Source organism: Lepisma saccharinum, chromosome 1 (genome assembly GCF_977018435.1).
Source record: "Lepisma saccharinum chromosome 1, izLepSacc3.1, whole genome shotgun sequence".
NCBI classification, from domain to species: domain Eukaryota; kingdom Metazoa; phylum Arthropoda; class Insecta; order Zygentoma; family Lepismatidae; genus Lepisma; species Lepisma saccharinum.
In genome coordinates this window covers 99,388,303-99,405,523 of record NC_139229.1, presented here as the reverse complement: position 1 = coordinate 99,405,523, position 17,221 = coordinate 99,388,303, and the positions used below count along the sequence as shown (strand labels likewise).

At 36.5% G+C, this 17,221-nt stretch overlaps 1 protein-coding gene across 2 annotated transcripts in view; it reads right to left on the bottom strand.

Annotated features, from left to right (window-relative positions):
* LOC145998695 (GTP-binding protein 2) overlaps window positions 1-9,970 on the bottom strand; it is a 68,993-nt gene extending 59,023 nt beyond the window's left edge. The window contains exon 1 of one of the 2 annotated variants that reach the window (XM_083135193.1): window positions 9,736-9,970. Coding sequence is in view for 1 of the 2 variants with exons in the window: in XM_083135175.1 (XP_082991301.1) it covers window positions 9,025-9,084 (60 nt within the window). In the remaining variant the exon portion in view is untranslated. Of the gene's footprint in view, window positions 1-9,024; window positions 9,524-9,735 lie in introns of those variants that run through there. The other variant, XM_083135175.1, reaches the window with a different exon arrangement.
* Window positions 9,971-17,221: the final 7,251 nt, after the last annotated feature.

Genomic DNA, 17,221 nt, shown 5'->3' with positions numbered 1-17,221 from the left:
AGTTTGTCCTGGTAATTGCCCCCCCCCCCAGACAAAAATTCATGGTTGCGCCTCTGCCCCAAGGATATAATAATAATAACAAACTTGGAATCATAAGGGGGTTATTTGCAGTAGTTTCAATTTAATGTTGCCATTAGATGTGTGTTAATGGATTTGCAGAAACTAGTACTGCTTTGTGCAATTTTGTTTGTGGAACATGTATTGTCATCATGACTATGTAGAGGAAGAGAAATAATGGGTGTGTGTAAATGTCAGTACAATAAGGCTGTTATTTTATTATTATTAGGTCTATTATTATCAGTGCTCGAAGTGGAGAGGAATGGTATCCTTCAACTGGGAAAGTTTACACTAAGATCATCCTCCCACTTAGCTTCATGGCTTGAGCAAACATCCATCTCTCCACCAAACAATAACAACTTCAAGGACTTATTATGAATATTTCAATCTGAAATCAGACACAAAATATGAACAGCTATGTCAGATCCTGCATGCAGTACTGACTTGTCAGCATATGTTTCTTCTAAAAAAAAGGAAGGCAGGCAAAGGTCAATGGTTCGACATGAACAAAAATGCTCACAGATATACTGTCCTGATGTGGTACTAAAACAGTACTGACAGAATTAAACATAAAACAATAGTTGTAATGAACTCAATAGTAACTAGAAATGCATTTCATGAATCTCCATACATGAATATGTGTTTCTTTTAACAGAAAAAGGTAGAATGAATCATTGATTCAAAATCATACATGAACTAAAAATATATGTATTTTGACCAAAAAAGCAAAAACTATACTAATATATCAAATTAATTGTAGTATTTTCTTCACGTGTCGAAATGTCAAGAAAATGAGTTTCTGAAATTTAGTATTTACAAAGTCAGTCACTTGATGTAGTAGATAGAGCACACACGGCATCATTATGACATTTACAGTAATGTCTACAGTATACAACAAACATGTTACTTAGTACAACAGTATAAAGGGTACGCAAATACATTACAATTACTCTATTCATTCATTCTTTCAACATTTTAATCACTCTGGAAATGTCGATATTTCTATTTTTTTAATCAATTTTACATGTAAGCCTACAGTTATGTAGAATGAGCGCTGAGTAAAGCACGTATATTTGATTGGGTATAAAAAATGGCTCTATATTTATCTTAATTGAAAGCGTTTCTCAATATAGAGTGAGTCTGTATAGCAGAGAGGGTTAGCAGAATTTGCAAATATCCTCACATGTCAATAATCTCTTGTTTTGGGCCTTGGTCATCTATGGGAAAGAAGTTAAGAGTGTTATAATAACTACTTCTGTAAGATGAATATGAATATAGTACTTTTAGCCACACAATTAATAATAATAAACAAGGTGGTTATGATAGTTTAATAGCTACTTTTTTACACATGCAACTAATTTTCAGAAACACTGAGGAAATAGAAGTAAGGTCCACCATATGGCTTGTCACATCCCTCCCCCAATTTTTTATGGTTTTCAGAAGCTTTTCAAATGCAAAAGCATATACATACCTACATGCATTTAAATGCAGTGACTTATCCACACATGCACAATATTTCATTAACGTGTTTCTAAAATTTTGCACAAATACCCAATTTATGGTCATTTGGCCCTAAATTTACCTTTACAGTCCCCTAAATACAAACTTAAATGCATTGGAAGAAAATTTTGGATAAACAAAGTTCTGCAACAATAATTCTCACATATTTAATGTACCATCATTGACACATGAGTGATTTCGATATCAAAGAACCATATAAGAATGCTTTCGTAACAGAATCGCTGAAATACAATACCAACCATCACAAATTAATGAAGGGTTCAAGGTACCATGGACCTAATTACCTAACCCAGTAGTTCTCAATCCTTTTTTTTTTTTGATCACGGGGCACTGTTTTACTATGTGGAATGTTGTGGCAAATCGGTACAGTAGATTGTTTCTTTTTTCTTTTTTTAATTAAGCTCTTCCAACCCAGCCTATTTCATTCAGGTCTTTCGTCATGGAATAAATAGCACAATATCCACAGATAATCACACTATTCCACGATAAACACTTAAATCAGTGCAAAAACAGACCAACAAAATTGACACAACTATAGTCAAACATAATTACATTGGGTTGAACATTTGACCAACTCTCAGCAATAACATAGTAGATTGCACCCCTGCCTGCTTTAACATTTTGAGCACTCAGGAGTGGTGACAATATATCACAAACTCTAGCAGGAACTACTTGATCACTCGCGAACCATAGTTGGGCATACATAAACCAATTAACACTCATCCCCAATTCACTAGAAACAGAGTGGCGAGTTGACTGTACACTTTGAAGATTGTTGATTAAGTTGCAATATTTTCAGTGTCCATGACATTTCTTTAATATGGATAAGATTTTAGTTAATACTAACAATTATTAAGCAGCCAAAGTAAAGAACAACATTGTGGAAATACAAGAGATTTGCCCGTATCAAGTGTTCATGCCAAGTTACTTTCCCACATCAATTTATCTTCCAGTGCTGTACACAGTCTTATTTAGTTATGGATTTATGTACACTGAATCTGAAAATCATGAACTTCCTGTGTTTGTGTTGTGTGTGGCAAACAACTGAGAAATGAAAATATGGTTAAGAGACACTTGAGTAAGCTTAAGAGATACTTGCTTTAAGATAAAACACAGCCATTTAATAGATATAGATAAAGCCTATTTCAGTTTAGTCTCCTCTGAAGTAAAGCACATCAAAATAATGGAGAAAATAGTAACAATTGCAGAAAAAGTGCAAGTAGTGAGCTATAAAGTGTACCAGAAAATGCAGCCACATACAGCAGCAGGAACCACGATTTTACCTGCTTATAAAGAAACAGTAAAATCTGAGGTAGGAGATGCTATGAGGGAAATACCGAAAGTATCTTTGCCCAATGATACTAGTTTTCGCTACATAGAAGACATCCTCTGGCATTCAGAACCAAGAAGCATAAAAATCACATGATGATATGAACTACATAAGATTTCTCTATAAGATTCTCTTGTGGAACAGTTCCTATAGCGAAGAAAATTTCCTCTCACATCAATAGGATTCGACATCTACGATTCCATGACAACTAAATTGGAAGAAAATTAACTATGTGCTTTCAGTGTACACTAATGGCAAACTAGCAATGCCTGTTGAATGAAAGGCTCTCCTTCAAGATTAAAGCATGATTTTCCTAACATTGGATCCACCCATTGTATTCTTACATCACAAAGCTTTGGCAGCATAAACCATTCTTCCAGCTCTAAGGAGCACAATGATCTCAGTAAAACTTTATGAAAAGTAGAACAGTAAAAAATAGATTTCTGAAAGTCATGTGCCTGGAAGCAGGCTCTCATCATGAAACTCTGATCATTCACAAGAACATTTACTGGTTAGCGACATTTTATTAATGTAAGAATGAATTATAACCAATATTTGCCAGAAACTTGATTTTGCTGTCCTCATTAACCCAAGAAAGCAAACACGTTGTCTGGCAGACTACGCACGTGGTGCCACTTTCTTGTCTCACCCTCCTTCCATTTCTACTTTCATTTGGGTCAAAGAGACTGACGGGAAGCATCGGTGTCCATTTACAAAAGTGTTCCTTTGTGTGATTCTAATTTTGCATCGTCTGGCAGACGAAGCGTTAATGTCTAAGTACACCAAAACTTCCACGACAACTTCACAAGATTTTCCTAACATCCTGAATGTGGAAATGCAAAACACTAATGCAGTTGCTCAACAAGAACAAGGAAGGAAGATTTGTGCATTCTGATCCTCAAGCAAGCAGAGGATGACCAGATTCCTCTGTTACTGTTGCTCCAAAGCTATGTGCGGTGAAGATCAGTTAAGTGTTGTTTTGAGTGCACTCAAGACTTACAAAAGAGTAATTTTGCATTCCTGCATGCTATTCATGTCTTATATAAGTAAATAATAACTTTTGTAGTAAATTAAATAAATGTGTTTTGTAAAATGTACCTATGCTGTTTTAATTATCAGGAAATCAGTAAGTAGTCCAGCAGTCGAATGGTTAGCTTTAACGTTTTGCAAAGGACACATTATATTCTAGGGTTAACGATGAAACATGGTATTCAAAAGTTGCATATTTAGCTGATATTTTTGGATATTTGAATACTCAGTGCTAGTATGAGGAAGCGAAACAGGCTAGATGCATTCTTTAAAAATAATCAAAACATGGAAGTCAAAGCTGAAAACAGTGACCTTCAAATGCTTCCTCTCATAGACGATACTGGTACAAACATAGCTTCCAGTTTGATTTTAGAACTTCTATCAGTTTTGGACACTAAAATGCAACACCATTTTCCTTCCCCATGTGAATGAATATGACTGGGCCCACAATACTATTGTAATGACAACAGAAGATACAAAACACGTTTCATTACATGAGGCAGAAGAGTTGGCTAACTTCAGGCTGACGAACTTAGAAGGTCAAATTTAAGGAAACGAAAGTACTTCAGTTCTGGATTTTGGCAAAACAAGAGTTCTCAGTGTTATCAGATCAGGCTCTATCTACACTACTGGAGTTTTCTACAACCTACTTGCGCAAACTGGAATGCTCTGCATTGGTCAGCATAAGCTATGCTGGTGTCAAGATATTTACCATTGGGTTCTGTAAAAATCTAAACAATACTACACTGATACTGTAGATGTAATAAAGGAGCAAATTATGTACTTCATCTTCCATTTGCACTAATCAAGTGATAAATAGATAGTTCGTCAAGATTAGAGCATGCCTCCATTACTTTGCACCAGCGCTCAACCATTTAATCTAATATATACCAACTGTGATTCACCACTCCAATGATTTTCAGTTGCCATGATGCCTGAAAATTTTCACCTGGCACATGAATATTCAAATTCAGTCCTAAAGATTTTTTATTTATTTTGAGTGTGCATATGGAAATTTTCATTACCTTTTTTGGAGCGAATTTACAATACCAGACCCCTCCTCGATTTTTGTAATATTTCGCATACTCACTAATTGAGGCCTCCTAATCACGTATTTGAAGTTAAAATTGGGGGGGGGGGGGGGGGTCACGTGTAGAAATTGCAAAATAAGCGAAATTGAGAGGGTCCGCGATCGGAACAGAAACCCTGGATTTCTCCATGAAAACAATGGTTAATGCAATATTTTACGTTTTAGAATGAAATTTATATATTCCTGATATTACTACGACCCCAAATTTTAACTATGCTTCCCTAACCTAACCTTACCGTGAATGGTTGGGGGCTATCCGTGAATGTTTTGTGGGGCTACCCGTGCATGGTTCTATGACCCCATATTTTAAATATGTTTGCATAACCTAACCTAACCTTACCGAGAATGGTTCGTGGGGCTATCCATGAATAGTTTGTGGGCCAATTGTGATCACAGACCGAAAAAAAAAATGTTAGTTTCGTAGCACTGTAACGGCAAAATGTCCTCACTCAATTTCGCTTGTTTTGCAATTTCTACACGTGATCCCCAAATTTTAATTTCAAATTTGTGATTAGGAGGCCTCAATTAGTGAGTACTTATGCGAAATATTACAAACATCAGGGAGGGGTTCGGTATTATAAATTCTTACCCTTTTTTTTTAAATAATGAATTAAGTGTGTTTTTTAATGTTTGTGTTTTTTCTGTATCATGTGCATTATTAAATCAGAATAATAAACATGCCATTATATTTTTTTTCACTGTTGGTAACCGAATTTTAAAATCTGCAGCGATATGGTAGAGTCGGACTTATTTATGGTGTTACCAGTTGAGCCTTCCTTTGGATGGCCACTCCAGCGCAAGAATTAATTACTTTTAATCCAATTTTAGCATTAATTAATACAATGTAAATCAATTTCATAACTTATCTTGGTGAATTTGTGGCTTTCCTAACGTGAATTTGAAAAAAAAATGCTGGCTCCTGAATTTTTTTAGTTCTGTATACCCCTGTATAATAGAACCATTTTATTGTTGTAACCTTATTTGAATAGGGATGTATATGGTTAGCTTAAATAGCTAATAGCAGATTACCACAATGGTACAGTTACAGTCCTAACAAGACAAGAAAGTCTGCAGCCCACTTGCAATAATATGGAAACAAATGATCACAGAACTAATTGCTTTTTAATTATATCTTGCCATGAGACAAAGCTGCTATTGTACACATTATTATTTTGAGCAAAAAAAACAAAAAAATGAATAAATAAATAAACATTGTGAACACAGATGCCTAAAATAATGTATTAGCATGTTAAAGCAATAATACGAGTGTACAATAATGCGAATGAAGTGTAGAATTGGAGCATGATAGTGAAAGAATGTTCTGATTTATTCCACACACAAGTTCAATTGAGTCTGATGTATATTTGACACCCTGCAAGCTTTAAGTATTCATTATGTGATTTGTACAGCACTTCACATAATTAGTCCCGGCAAGCAGGTAGTGAAAAACTATGTTTTCAAAGTATGTATGTATGTGTATTGGTGTTATCTTTCATCACATTAGTAATTTTGTTGTTTGTTATTAAGTTATGAGTGTTACATATGATGCTGTTTGCACTTGCATTTGTTTCTTTTTGGGAGAGGAGGATTTTGTGTGTGTTCACACAATGCTATTTCATGAAGAAAGATAAATGACAAATTACTCTGGGATACGGGGGCTTCCATATCTAGAAATAAGTTTTAGCTTCCATAAGACACAATGTAATTTTCAAGGAGATACACTGTCGCTGGTGTCCTAAACCAAAAACAAATTTTTCAAGGGTAAAATTTGAGCTAAAATGTAGTAATACACAAAAGGTGTATCAATTTTTGAATTTCATTGTAACAATTAGGAACACCTCATAACAGTAGTGTATAATTGCTTAATCAATGTTTTGATCGATTGATTTGGTGTTTTAAGTCCACTTTATGCACAGTAAGCCTAATCGGGAGTGGACCTACAGTTTAAAGTGGGATCCAAACCACCTTCAATGTGCCTCCAATGGGTATCGAACCCGAGACCCCTTGATTACAAGGCGACAACGCTGCTACTGCGCCATCGGGGAGGCCCCTTAATCAATGTTTTTTTTAAGAGGCTAACATATGTAATAATCTTACTCATTTGCCAATTCAGAATCATGATGAGAACCATTAAGTTTTTGAAAAATTAAATGTATTATTACAGTACAAAGGAAAAGTATTATTTTTTACTGAATTCCATAATGCAGCTGTCAACTGGTTTGAAAACAATACGTACATTTTAATCCACCTTTTATGTATACATACAGTATGTAACATTGTTATTCGTACACATAGAATTTCCGAGGAAAAAATGTCATATCTACTAGTAAATATAATCATTTTCATATGTACATGGAAAGTAATGTTAATGAAGGTTTCACCAACAAATGTCAATAAAAATGTATGTTCAAAGTGCATAAACAGAGCATTTAATTTGTGTGAAAAGAGAAAAATACCCTGTTTCATGCAACATTGTTATTCGTACAGGCAAGAGTTTCAATCTTCCTCACATACAGCGCCACCGCTTTTTAGGCGATTTCGTGCAGTTTGCAACTTCGTAACAAGTTTGAACATGAAGGCGCGCTCCCCGTCAGGCGGAATGCTGGCGCAGTTATTGTTGTAGGCCTATCGTCTATCTATCAGCGTGTTCGAAATGGCAAGGTGAAGGAATTTAGTTCCGATCTGAAGGATGCTATTATAAATTTGGCTCTTAGAGGTTATTTGTTAAGAAAAAATTGGACAAACAGTCAATAAATCACACTCCACAGTTCAATACATACAGTAGTAAACAAATTTAGAGAGGAAGGTTCAACACAGAATGTGCCAAAAAAAAAAAAAGAGACACGGTTGAATAAACGTGATGAACGCTTAACTTTAAAAAGAGTGCGAGAAAACCCCCGACTAAGTGTTCCTCAGTTACGACCGTTAGTAAACAATGTTGCTGGCAAGATGATGTCCGATCAAACTGTCCAACGTGCCTTGTGGAAGCATGGATATCATGGCAGAATACCACTAAAGAGTAAAGGTAAAAAAGGTAAAGTGTTCCCCTGTGCATAGCACCACTAAAGAGTTCGTATGTAAATAAGGTGAATCGCAGAAATAGACTTTCATTCGCGAAAGATCACATCCACAAGGACCAGGAATTTTGGGATAGTGTCAAATGGTCAGACGAGTCCAAGATTAATATATACGGGTCAGATGGGATAAATAGGGTCTGGAGAAAATCAAATAAAGACAGTGATCACATTAACACAGTTCTAACAGTTAAACACGGTGGTGGATCATTAATGATTTGGGGCTGTATGTCGTCCAAAGGTGTTGGTACGAGTACCATCCAGTTTATTGACGGTATCATGGATGCATATGTCTATTTGGACATATTGAAGAACAATGTAAAGCAGAGTGCCCAAAAAATGGACATGCCGCCTATCTACAGATTCCAACAAGACAATGACAGTAAGCATAAGGCGCGAGTTAACATGAATTGGCTAATATGGAATGTGCCCAAACTACTACAAACACCAGCTCAAAGTCTAGACTTAAATCCCATTAAGCATTTATGGGCAATTTTAAAGAGACGATTCCATAAAGCAGTCGTCAAGTCCAAACAAGAGTTGAAAACTGGTTAATTCTATGAAGAACAGGTGTCAAGCAGTAATTAAAGCCAAAGGATACGCATCAAAGTATTAGAACTGTCAGTCAATTTGCTCTGAATATATACTTTTTTCTTTTATATTATTAAGTGTACGAATAGAAAAGTTGTACAAAAAATGGCATGTTTATCTTTCAGTTTCATTTAATTTATTATTTTCATTGGTTATACAGAATTTGGGTAAGATTTTATGTTCCTAATGATATTAGTTATTGAATTGTAAAGAAACAATTTCAAAAGAGTGTATTTCCTTTCAGATATTAAAGAATTTTCTTTGAAAATCCGTGTGTACGAATAAGAATGTTACATACTGTATAAGGGTATCTAATACTTAACAGAACTAACCTTTTTCCCAAATGCTCTACTAGATTCACTTCTTGATCGAGATCTTCGCTTTCTATCCATTGCCCAAATCTACTATCACACAGAAATGTTACGGCAAAAGTAAAACCTTTCTTTTATGTATTAATTACGATCAGCTGGCAGAGAAACGTACATCTGTCTATTCTCGAAGAAAAAACACTCCATTGTATTAACAGATAAACACATTCTTCCGTAAGTACACGTCAGGTATGTGTACAAAAAACACAGAAGTTTTGCACTAGGTAATCGTGAATTAATTGAATTTTAAGTTTAAAAAAGTTTCAATTGTAAACTGACAGATAATAATATTTGAGAAAGTGAGAGCAACTGTCACTGCGTCCGTATACTAGTACACACACCACTGTTTGTTTTCTTCTGCAGGCATCAGAACGTAAACTCGACTTGGAACACAAAACTACCACACTTGAAACATTTCCAATAATTACTGCCAAAATCCCAGCATCATCCTAGCCCGCGAACCTAAATAAGAAACAAACCTACAGAAGATGGAAGTCAACAAAGAAAGCATTCTGGTCGTTATCTAATGTAGTACCATTCACATAGCAACAGAACGTCACCTGGTTTTTAAACGTCGATTACATCATAAGGACAAAATTAGTTTCTTTAAGGCTATTACAATTTGGCAATATTCATTAGTTGCGTACCCCAGTAATTGCAATAACATAAACTTACCTTTATTGATTTTATCCGATCACTGTCTCAGCTTCCTAACGCTTTCCGCCATATTCCATCAAAACATCACATCACATCAGCTGTATCGTTGGCTCACTGACCAGATATATTGGTAGAAAATAATTAACCTGCTACAAGAGTTGTTTTCTTAAATGACAAGAAATATTCATTCATTCACACCTATACTTTTCAACTTTAAAATTTGTGAATATCATGAACTTGCACTTTTTCTATTAACTTTATGTAAGTATAATTTTCCTTCACATTATACTGCCTTATACAAATCCAAAGAGCGAGTATATAGCATGTCTGTGTTTGTAAACAACCAACAGGAACAACATAAACGTTGCACTTGCTTACAAGGAAGTCACATGAATTAAATTAAATTTATTTCGGTTATGATCATTTGTCATTCCTACAGATCTGCAGTGCAAATTGGTATATATTTAGAATTACATACATACATACACACACCTATATGAATCAGTGACAGCTCCAGAAAAAGATAGTGGGAAGCAGGCACGTAGCCAGGGCGGGCCTTGGGGCCTGGGGTTGAAAGTCCCCCTCGAAATCCTATAAATAGATCGTTGGTTTATAATCCTGCCACTTTGAACCCCTACCGAAATGAAATTCTGGGTACGCAGAACATAGTTATTATTTTTTTAGAACGGTTCTCTAAACCTTAAATTCACAAACATCTGTCCCCTACTTTTTTCTCCTTTAGATGGGGCTGCTGATTAGAGATGAGCCCCCCCGAAATAAAATTCTGGCTACTGGCCCGGTGGGGAGACGGGTGTGGATATTTTCTGGCGGGATACATTTGTTTAGAATTCATCCTGAATGTCATTTTTTTTTTAAAAAAAAATGTAAGTTACATTTGGACTAAAGAGCATTTATTTATCTATGAAGAAATAGCTTTTTAGGTTGGAGTTACAGATTGGTTGACATGGGAGGGAGGCATTCGAACCCCGTACCCCCTCTGATGCCGCCATTGATCTGAATTCATGTCAAATTCTTGGGAAGAAGAAAAAGTGACGTAAGGTATCCAAAATTAGAATGCCAGTGCAGTCACACAACCAACCCATCCCCCGCGGGGGCATGCCCCCCTCAAGCCATGAAATATTTTAATGCGAACCTATAAAAAGACCACTAGGATAATATGGACTATTTTTCAGATTTTGCAAGAATTTCAATTTTTAGTTTTATGACCATTGATGTAAAGTTACCAAACGTCTCAATTTTGTACGGACAGATCACTATTCTTAATCCCTGTCCTGATTTTTTTCGAACTGCAGTCTTGATGAGAAAATGTCCTTTTTTTTTTTTGTTAATTCACATTCAGGCATGTTCTTCATTATAAGAATCATTCTTAATATATGTCATTTAACTTATAAATATATTACTTTGTAATCACAGATTATCTTTATTACAAATCAAATCAAATCATGGCTGTTCAATGGTGGGGGTATAAGTAAATTGAAAACATTGTTAATTTGGGAATATTGTATTATTCAAATACTTTTGACAATGGAATGTAATCAATAAGCACCGAGCTGTACTTCATGTGACAGACTGTATTGTTGATTGTCGGGTCAGGAAGAGAAAGAGAGGGGGGTTGATTTTTTTCCATTACTTTGATCCATAATATTGCAACACTCCAGGGATCTCCCACCTTCCCACCAAGGATCTTGTTCTATTAAAATTCACCTCCATCAAAATTTTCCGAGGGGAAGAGTTTCTGTTATAAAAATTAAAATAAGCAATTTGTTTAGACTTCATACATACTTTACGAAGAATAATATCAGAAACACATACAAAGGAGGAATAAAAAATAATGATGTTTGTCTGTGTGTGGATGTTGCATACATCTCTTGCTCTCTCTGTCTGTCTGTTTCCTTCTTTAGAGCTGGTAACAGCATGCGGTTAAAACGCACTTCTATAGTCACTGATAAGATTTTATAATTATTCATAATGGACTAACTGAACGGAGCCGTAGCTGCGGAGGGGGTTGTAATTATAGTCACCCTAGGCCCCTGGAACACAGAAATTAGACCGACCTGCTATTTCTCCTCCATTTCTCACCTCCTCTCGTCGGAAATAAAACATAGCACTTAAATGTTAATTTAATAGGAAACTAGTGTGTTCTTGAAGTCTCTTATTTGTTTACCCCTCCATCTAGTTACGTATATCAGATCGTTAATTTGCAACCCAATTTGCAGATGCGAACAATACCACACACTGCTTGAATGAAGATGAGGTGGGATGCACAACCGACGGACCTTTTATTAGCCACATTTCTTGAATGCTAAGTTTTCTTTTCGTCCGATTCGACGGAAAAGAGTAGGTACATAAAATGTATTCAATGTCTAAGTATGCGAGCTACATCTAGGCAGGGGAGGGAGTGCAAATTCAGCGCAGGGGGGTGCGAAAAACTATTCTCGTCCTGGGTGCTGAAATCTCTAGCTACAGCTCTGATAAGGAAATATTTCCTCTCGAGAGATCATTAACAGATTTACACTATTATAGAAACATAACAGATCATTATTAATAGAAAGCAATAATTAAATAAAATCTAACACTTATTAAAACATTTCACATATCTTCTAATTTCTTGACATTTTGAGTCAGTTGTTAACGGAATTAATTTGCTGGTTTATAAATGTACCAAATTTATTTATTTATACATGTTTAATGATATTAATTAATGATTTAATAATTGACATATATTTCATGATATAATATATATGAATGGCTTACTGCAGAAAGGGACCTGAGTCACATTTTTAAGGTATCGGAGTCACAACTTTTTCATCTCCTCTGTCTCTAGCAGCATACTGCAGGAGGGCGCATTGAGGGTTGCAAAATTAACTATTCATTATGCTAAAAATTTGAGCCAACAACAGCACATTTCTTTCTTACACTCTCAATATTATACGATTTTTCTTGTTTTTCTCAGAATTGTGCAAAAGTGACTCAGGTCCCTTTCTGCAATAAGCCATTCATATAAATAATCAACGGTTTCGGGCTTGCCCCCCCCCCCCCCCCCATAAAAAATCCTGGGTACGAGCCTGGTGTGATTTACTCTTTCTGGATCCATCACCCGAACAAATTTTCAAAAAACGTGAACGTGAAGGTCCAGAGGAGAGGCAGGCGAAAATATTATGTGGCCAGCAGTCGCAAAATATCGACGAATATGCTTTTATCTCAGTTAAAAGTTCGTTAACTTAATTAGCCTACACAGTTTTACTTGGCTGTTTGATTTAATTAATGACGAACACCATTAAGCCTTGTTTGGTACAGAGTCTGAAAAAGACCTTGCTAGAAGGTTGAAACGTAACGTTTAGTGTATGTTTTAAAATAAAATTAAATTCTCCCTTGGTCAGCATATTGAGTTTTTCAGATAAAATTGAACATATTAGTTCCTCCATTGTACTACTTTATCTTTATCTTTATCTGAGCGAATTTAGGCGATCAGCCCCCCAAAATTCACGCATAGGGACAGTTATTATATATATTTACATATATAAAATATTGTTTATGCCAACCTGGCCCCCCGAATTTATTTTAAGTTGGCGCCTTTGGCTACGTAGAAAATATGTAATCATTGAATTTAAAGAAAACAATGTAAGTAACACTAAATACATGTTAAGACTAACTTTTAAAAGACGAAATAAGCATGTATTATTGAAATTACTGTATGTTATTTCTTCCATTTATCGTTTTTGAGATGTTCCGTCGTTGACATTTGCACTTTTCCACCATGCATTTCATAAATTTCGAGGTACACGAGCTGGTAGTTTGGAAAAGATCCGCTTCGATGGCGCTTGGCGCTAAACGCATTCTTTATCACAAGCATACGCCCTGTCCTCTTGCGAGCAAATGCATAACTACTTCCTATCTCCAAACCTGCAGAGGCTTTCTACATAAATGCAAACAGAAAGCATAGAAGAACAATTAAATCACTGCAAAACGAAAGTGAATCAACAGAATCAGGCCCGTACCCAAGCGGGGGGGACAGGGGGCCATGCCCCCTCCCCCTCGAGCCATAACAAATTTTAATTTGAACGTATAAAAACCTACAAAAATTACGTTGATGGTTTTTCAAATTTTGCATGCATTTCAATTTTGTCGCACAAATGAATAGGTTGTTTCTGGACACAGGCAGGCTCTAGAAGTCTGCAGTCTGCAATATTGGGCTATTTTTGTTCTATAACCATTGATGCAAAGGCAGGCCCGTAGCCAGGAATTCTTTGTAGGGGGGGGGGGGGCAAAGTCAATCCTAGGGGGGGCAAATTTTTAATACATTGTGTCGCATTGGCATATATAGCAGGGTACGCAGAGGCACTTGCCCCCTACCCCAAAATAAATAAGTAACAGAATAGGGATGATATCTTGAAACTGCAACGAACAAAAAAAAAAAAAAAAAAAAAACTTCGAGCAACATCAAATAGTAATATTTCGATAATGACATTTCCAGATTGCCAAAGAATATAACGTTTAACATAAATAGGCGAATTGGGACTGTATCTACTTGATATTTACAGGTCCTCTCTGCAGAACAGATTAAGGGAGCCTTTATAAATAATGCTTCATAATGATTCCCTCTAGTTTCCAGTATGCAAGATTTTTGCGTACAAAGGAATCTAACGAGAATCCAACAACACCATTATGTTGTGTTATGCAAGAAAAATCGAATTAATTAAATAATAATGGTTACATATTATCTACACTTTGATGAATTGTGTAAAAATTTGTAATACTTTTTTGTAGTTGCTAAAACATTAAAACATTGGTCCCTTAGTCCACCACGGACTATGTTTCCTTCTAAGGGAGACTTTTGCATCACTACAGACAATATTTACCTACTGGTTACGTTGACCATTTTGCAAAATATTGTGTGAATTGTATTATATTATAGTTGAAATACATGTTTTGACACCTGACAAACAAATAGGAATCCCTTGATTGCTCAATGACGTCTTGGATTACAGTGTCATCATTAATATTTCATATTAAGTTTCATAGAGAGAAATTGATTTAGTATGGCGCAAATAATTTTACGGGGCGCCATGGCACTCTCTTTAACATTTTATTTTTCATATAGATCGTTTGGCTCCCAGGGCCGACTCCCGTCGCTCCATAGCTATGGCTCTGAACTTGTAAACTTGGACCATAAGAATAGTAGACAGTGCGTGCAAAGCGAGAAATACAATTTTATAAAATGTATTTATATTTGTATAAAATTTTAAATCGAGGGGAGGGCAATTGCCCCTCTGTGCTTCTTGCAAGTGCAATCGGCCGTCTGGAAGAAAAATGCAAGGAACACGTAAAAACTAATTCCATCATAAGTAGCCAATTGTCCTGCTATTCTTAGATTCTCCTAGTCTTGTTTTTTTACTTCATTGTTTGCTTCCCCTGGAATTTATTTCCGTCCAAGGTTGGGGGGGGGGGGGGGCAATGCCCCCTGCCCCGCAGTGGTTGCAGCAGTGTTAATGAGTGTCTCTTCATCAATTTCACGTCATCATTCATTGTTGAGATTAGCTAAAAGTGGCAGAAAAGCAACGCTAAGTGACAAAAATCAAACATCCACTCCCTCTCTCTACCACATGAATCGCTATTACCAAAAGGTAGACTTGGGAAACAAAAATATAAGCAGTTCCAAGTTCATACCAACACATCCAAGAAAAACATCCGAACACATTAGGCACCTGTAATACAAGACTACTCATAATGTCACAACTGTACTAGATACTGAAAATTGCAAAATCATTTCCCGAAGTCTGGATCTGGAAGGAAATTTTCCCCCCCAATCCTGATACGACATTATACGGAATCCCACACACCCTAATAAATCACAAAATCAATTTAGTGTCTTTGTTATGTTGCTAGTGTAACACATGATATAATTATAAAGATTAGTGAGAATTCCAAGTTGGAATGTGTTCTGTATTTTCACAGGGAGGGGGGCAAAGCAGGCTCTCAGGGGGGGGGCAGTCGCTCCCCCCGCTCCCCTCTAGCTACGGGCCTGTGGCAAGGCTATCAGACGTTCCGATGTCGTCGGGACAGTCCATTCCTTTTAATCCATGTCCCGACCTTTTCGCCTCGGCTCGGTCACAAATGTTTCACATAATTAGAATAGAAGGGAATTTTCTATACTCTTTACATTATGGGAGAAAGGTTCCTCAATGACTGCAAAACAAAACCAACCATATAAGGGGCATTTGGCTCTCCACCCGCACCGCAAGGTCTGTGATACCTTTCCGCCACCACTGAGCAGAAGGATAAAAAAAACTTTGTATTCTTTCTCCGACATCAAGATTTTCTGCAACTGATGCCCATTCTGCCACTCAATGGCTTAGGGTTAATTATAGGCTTTATATGTAAATAGGAGAATCCACTTCACAGCAGAATCGTTGCTAGATTTTGGGGGCAAAAAATTGTCTGAAGTACTTTTAATATATAGTGTTATTTGTCCAAAACACTCAAGAAATTAAGTACATTATTATTTACGAAATTCTGCCAATCGGAATTTGTTTTACTGCAACTTTTCTTCTTTTCTACTAGTAATTCTCTTGAACATAAATGCACAGTGGTGTGACCATACACAGTGGCGAAGCGTGGTGTCGCATGATTTTATTGTAAACTGATGTTTTAGATGTCATTCGAGGGACAGTCTTCAATGTTCCGATGCCCCTTCTCTCTTCCTATGCCCGATAATAGGCTTTAATGCTTGTTTTGTAGCATTCCAGAGTGATACAAGTCATTATTCCCCTTGCTCACTTCACGCTCACAACAATGACAGCTGGCCCTCGTGGCGGAGTGGTTAGCACATGGCGCTACGACGCCAGGGGTCCTGGGTTCGAATCCCGGCCTGGGCATGGATATTTCTGAATGTCCATTCGTCAGTTTCATCATATCAACACTCTTCCCCATCTTCGCAAATTAGCCAAAAGAGGTACAAAAAGCGAAGTAAAATAATACAATCGGTCTCTGACAGAAACAAATGTCAGTGTCAACTGCAAATATTTGTCACATGGTTACATACATGTAGGTTAGAAAATGCTGTTTTTCCAAATTGCATAACATAATGAGCAAATTTCTCTACCCATCCTCTCCTATACACCCCCCCCCCCCACACACACACACATATACAGTGTAAAATACGAGAGAAAATTTATTTAAAATTCGCCTATGGGTCCGCCGCCCACCCCCTCAAAAAAATCCTGGGTACGGCCTGAGCAGAACTATAAAAGAGGAATATTTGTTCATATTAATATTGTCATGTCTTAAAAACAGACACGTAATTTCATGCAATGAAATCAAGAAAGACCTGTAAAATAATTCTTAGATCATCCATCACTTTTACTCAATATACATAGTATATAAACCTCGCGACAGGTTAAGTTTGCAGCAACTTCTTGCATATATAAACGCAAACGTGCGCTCAGAAATGGCAAGACTGGCCCGAGAGATGCGGAGCGTCGTT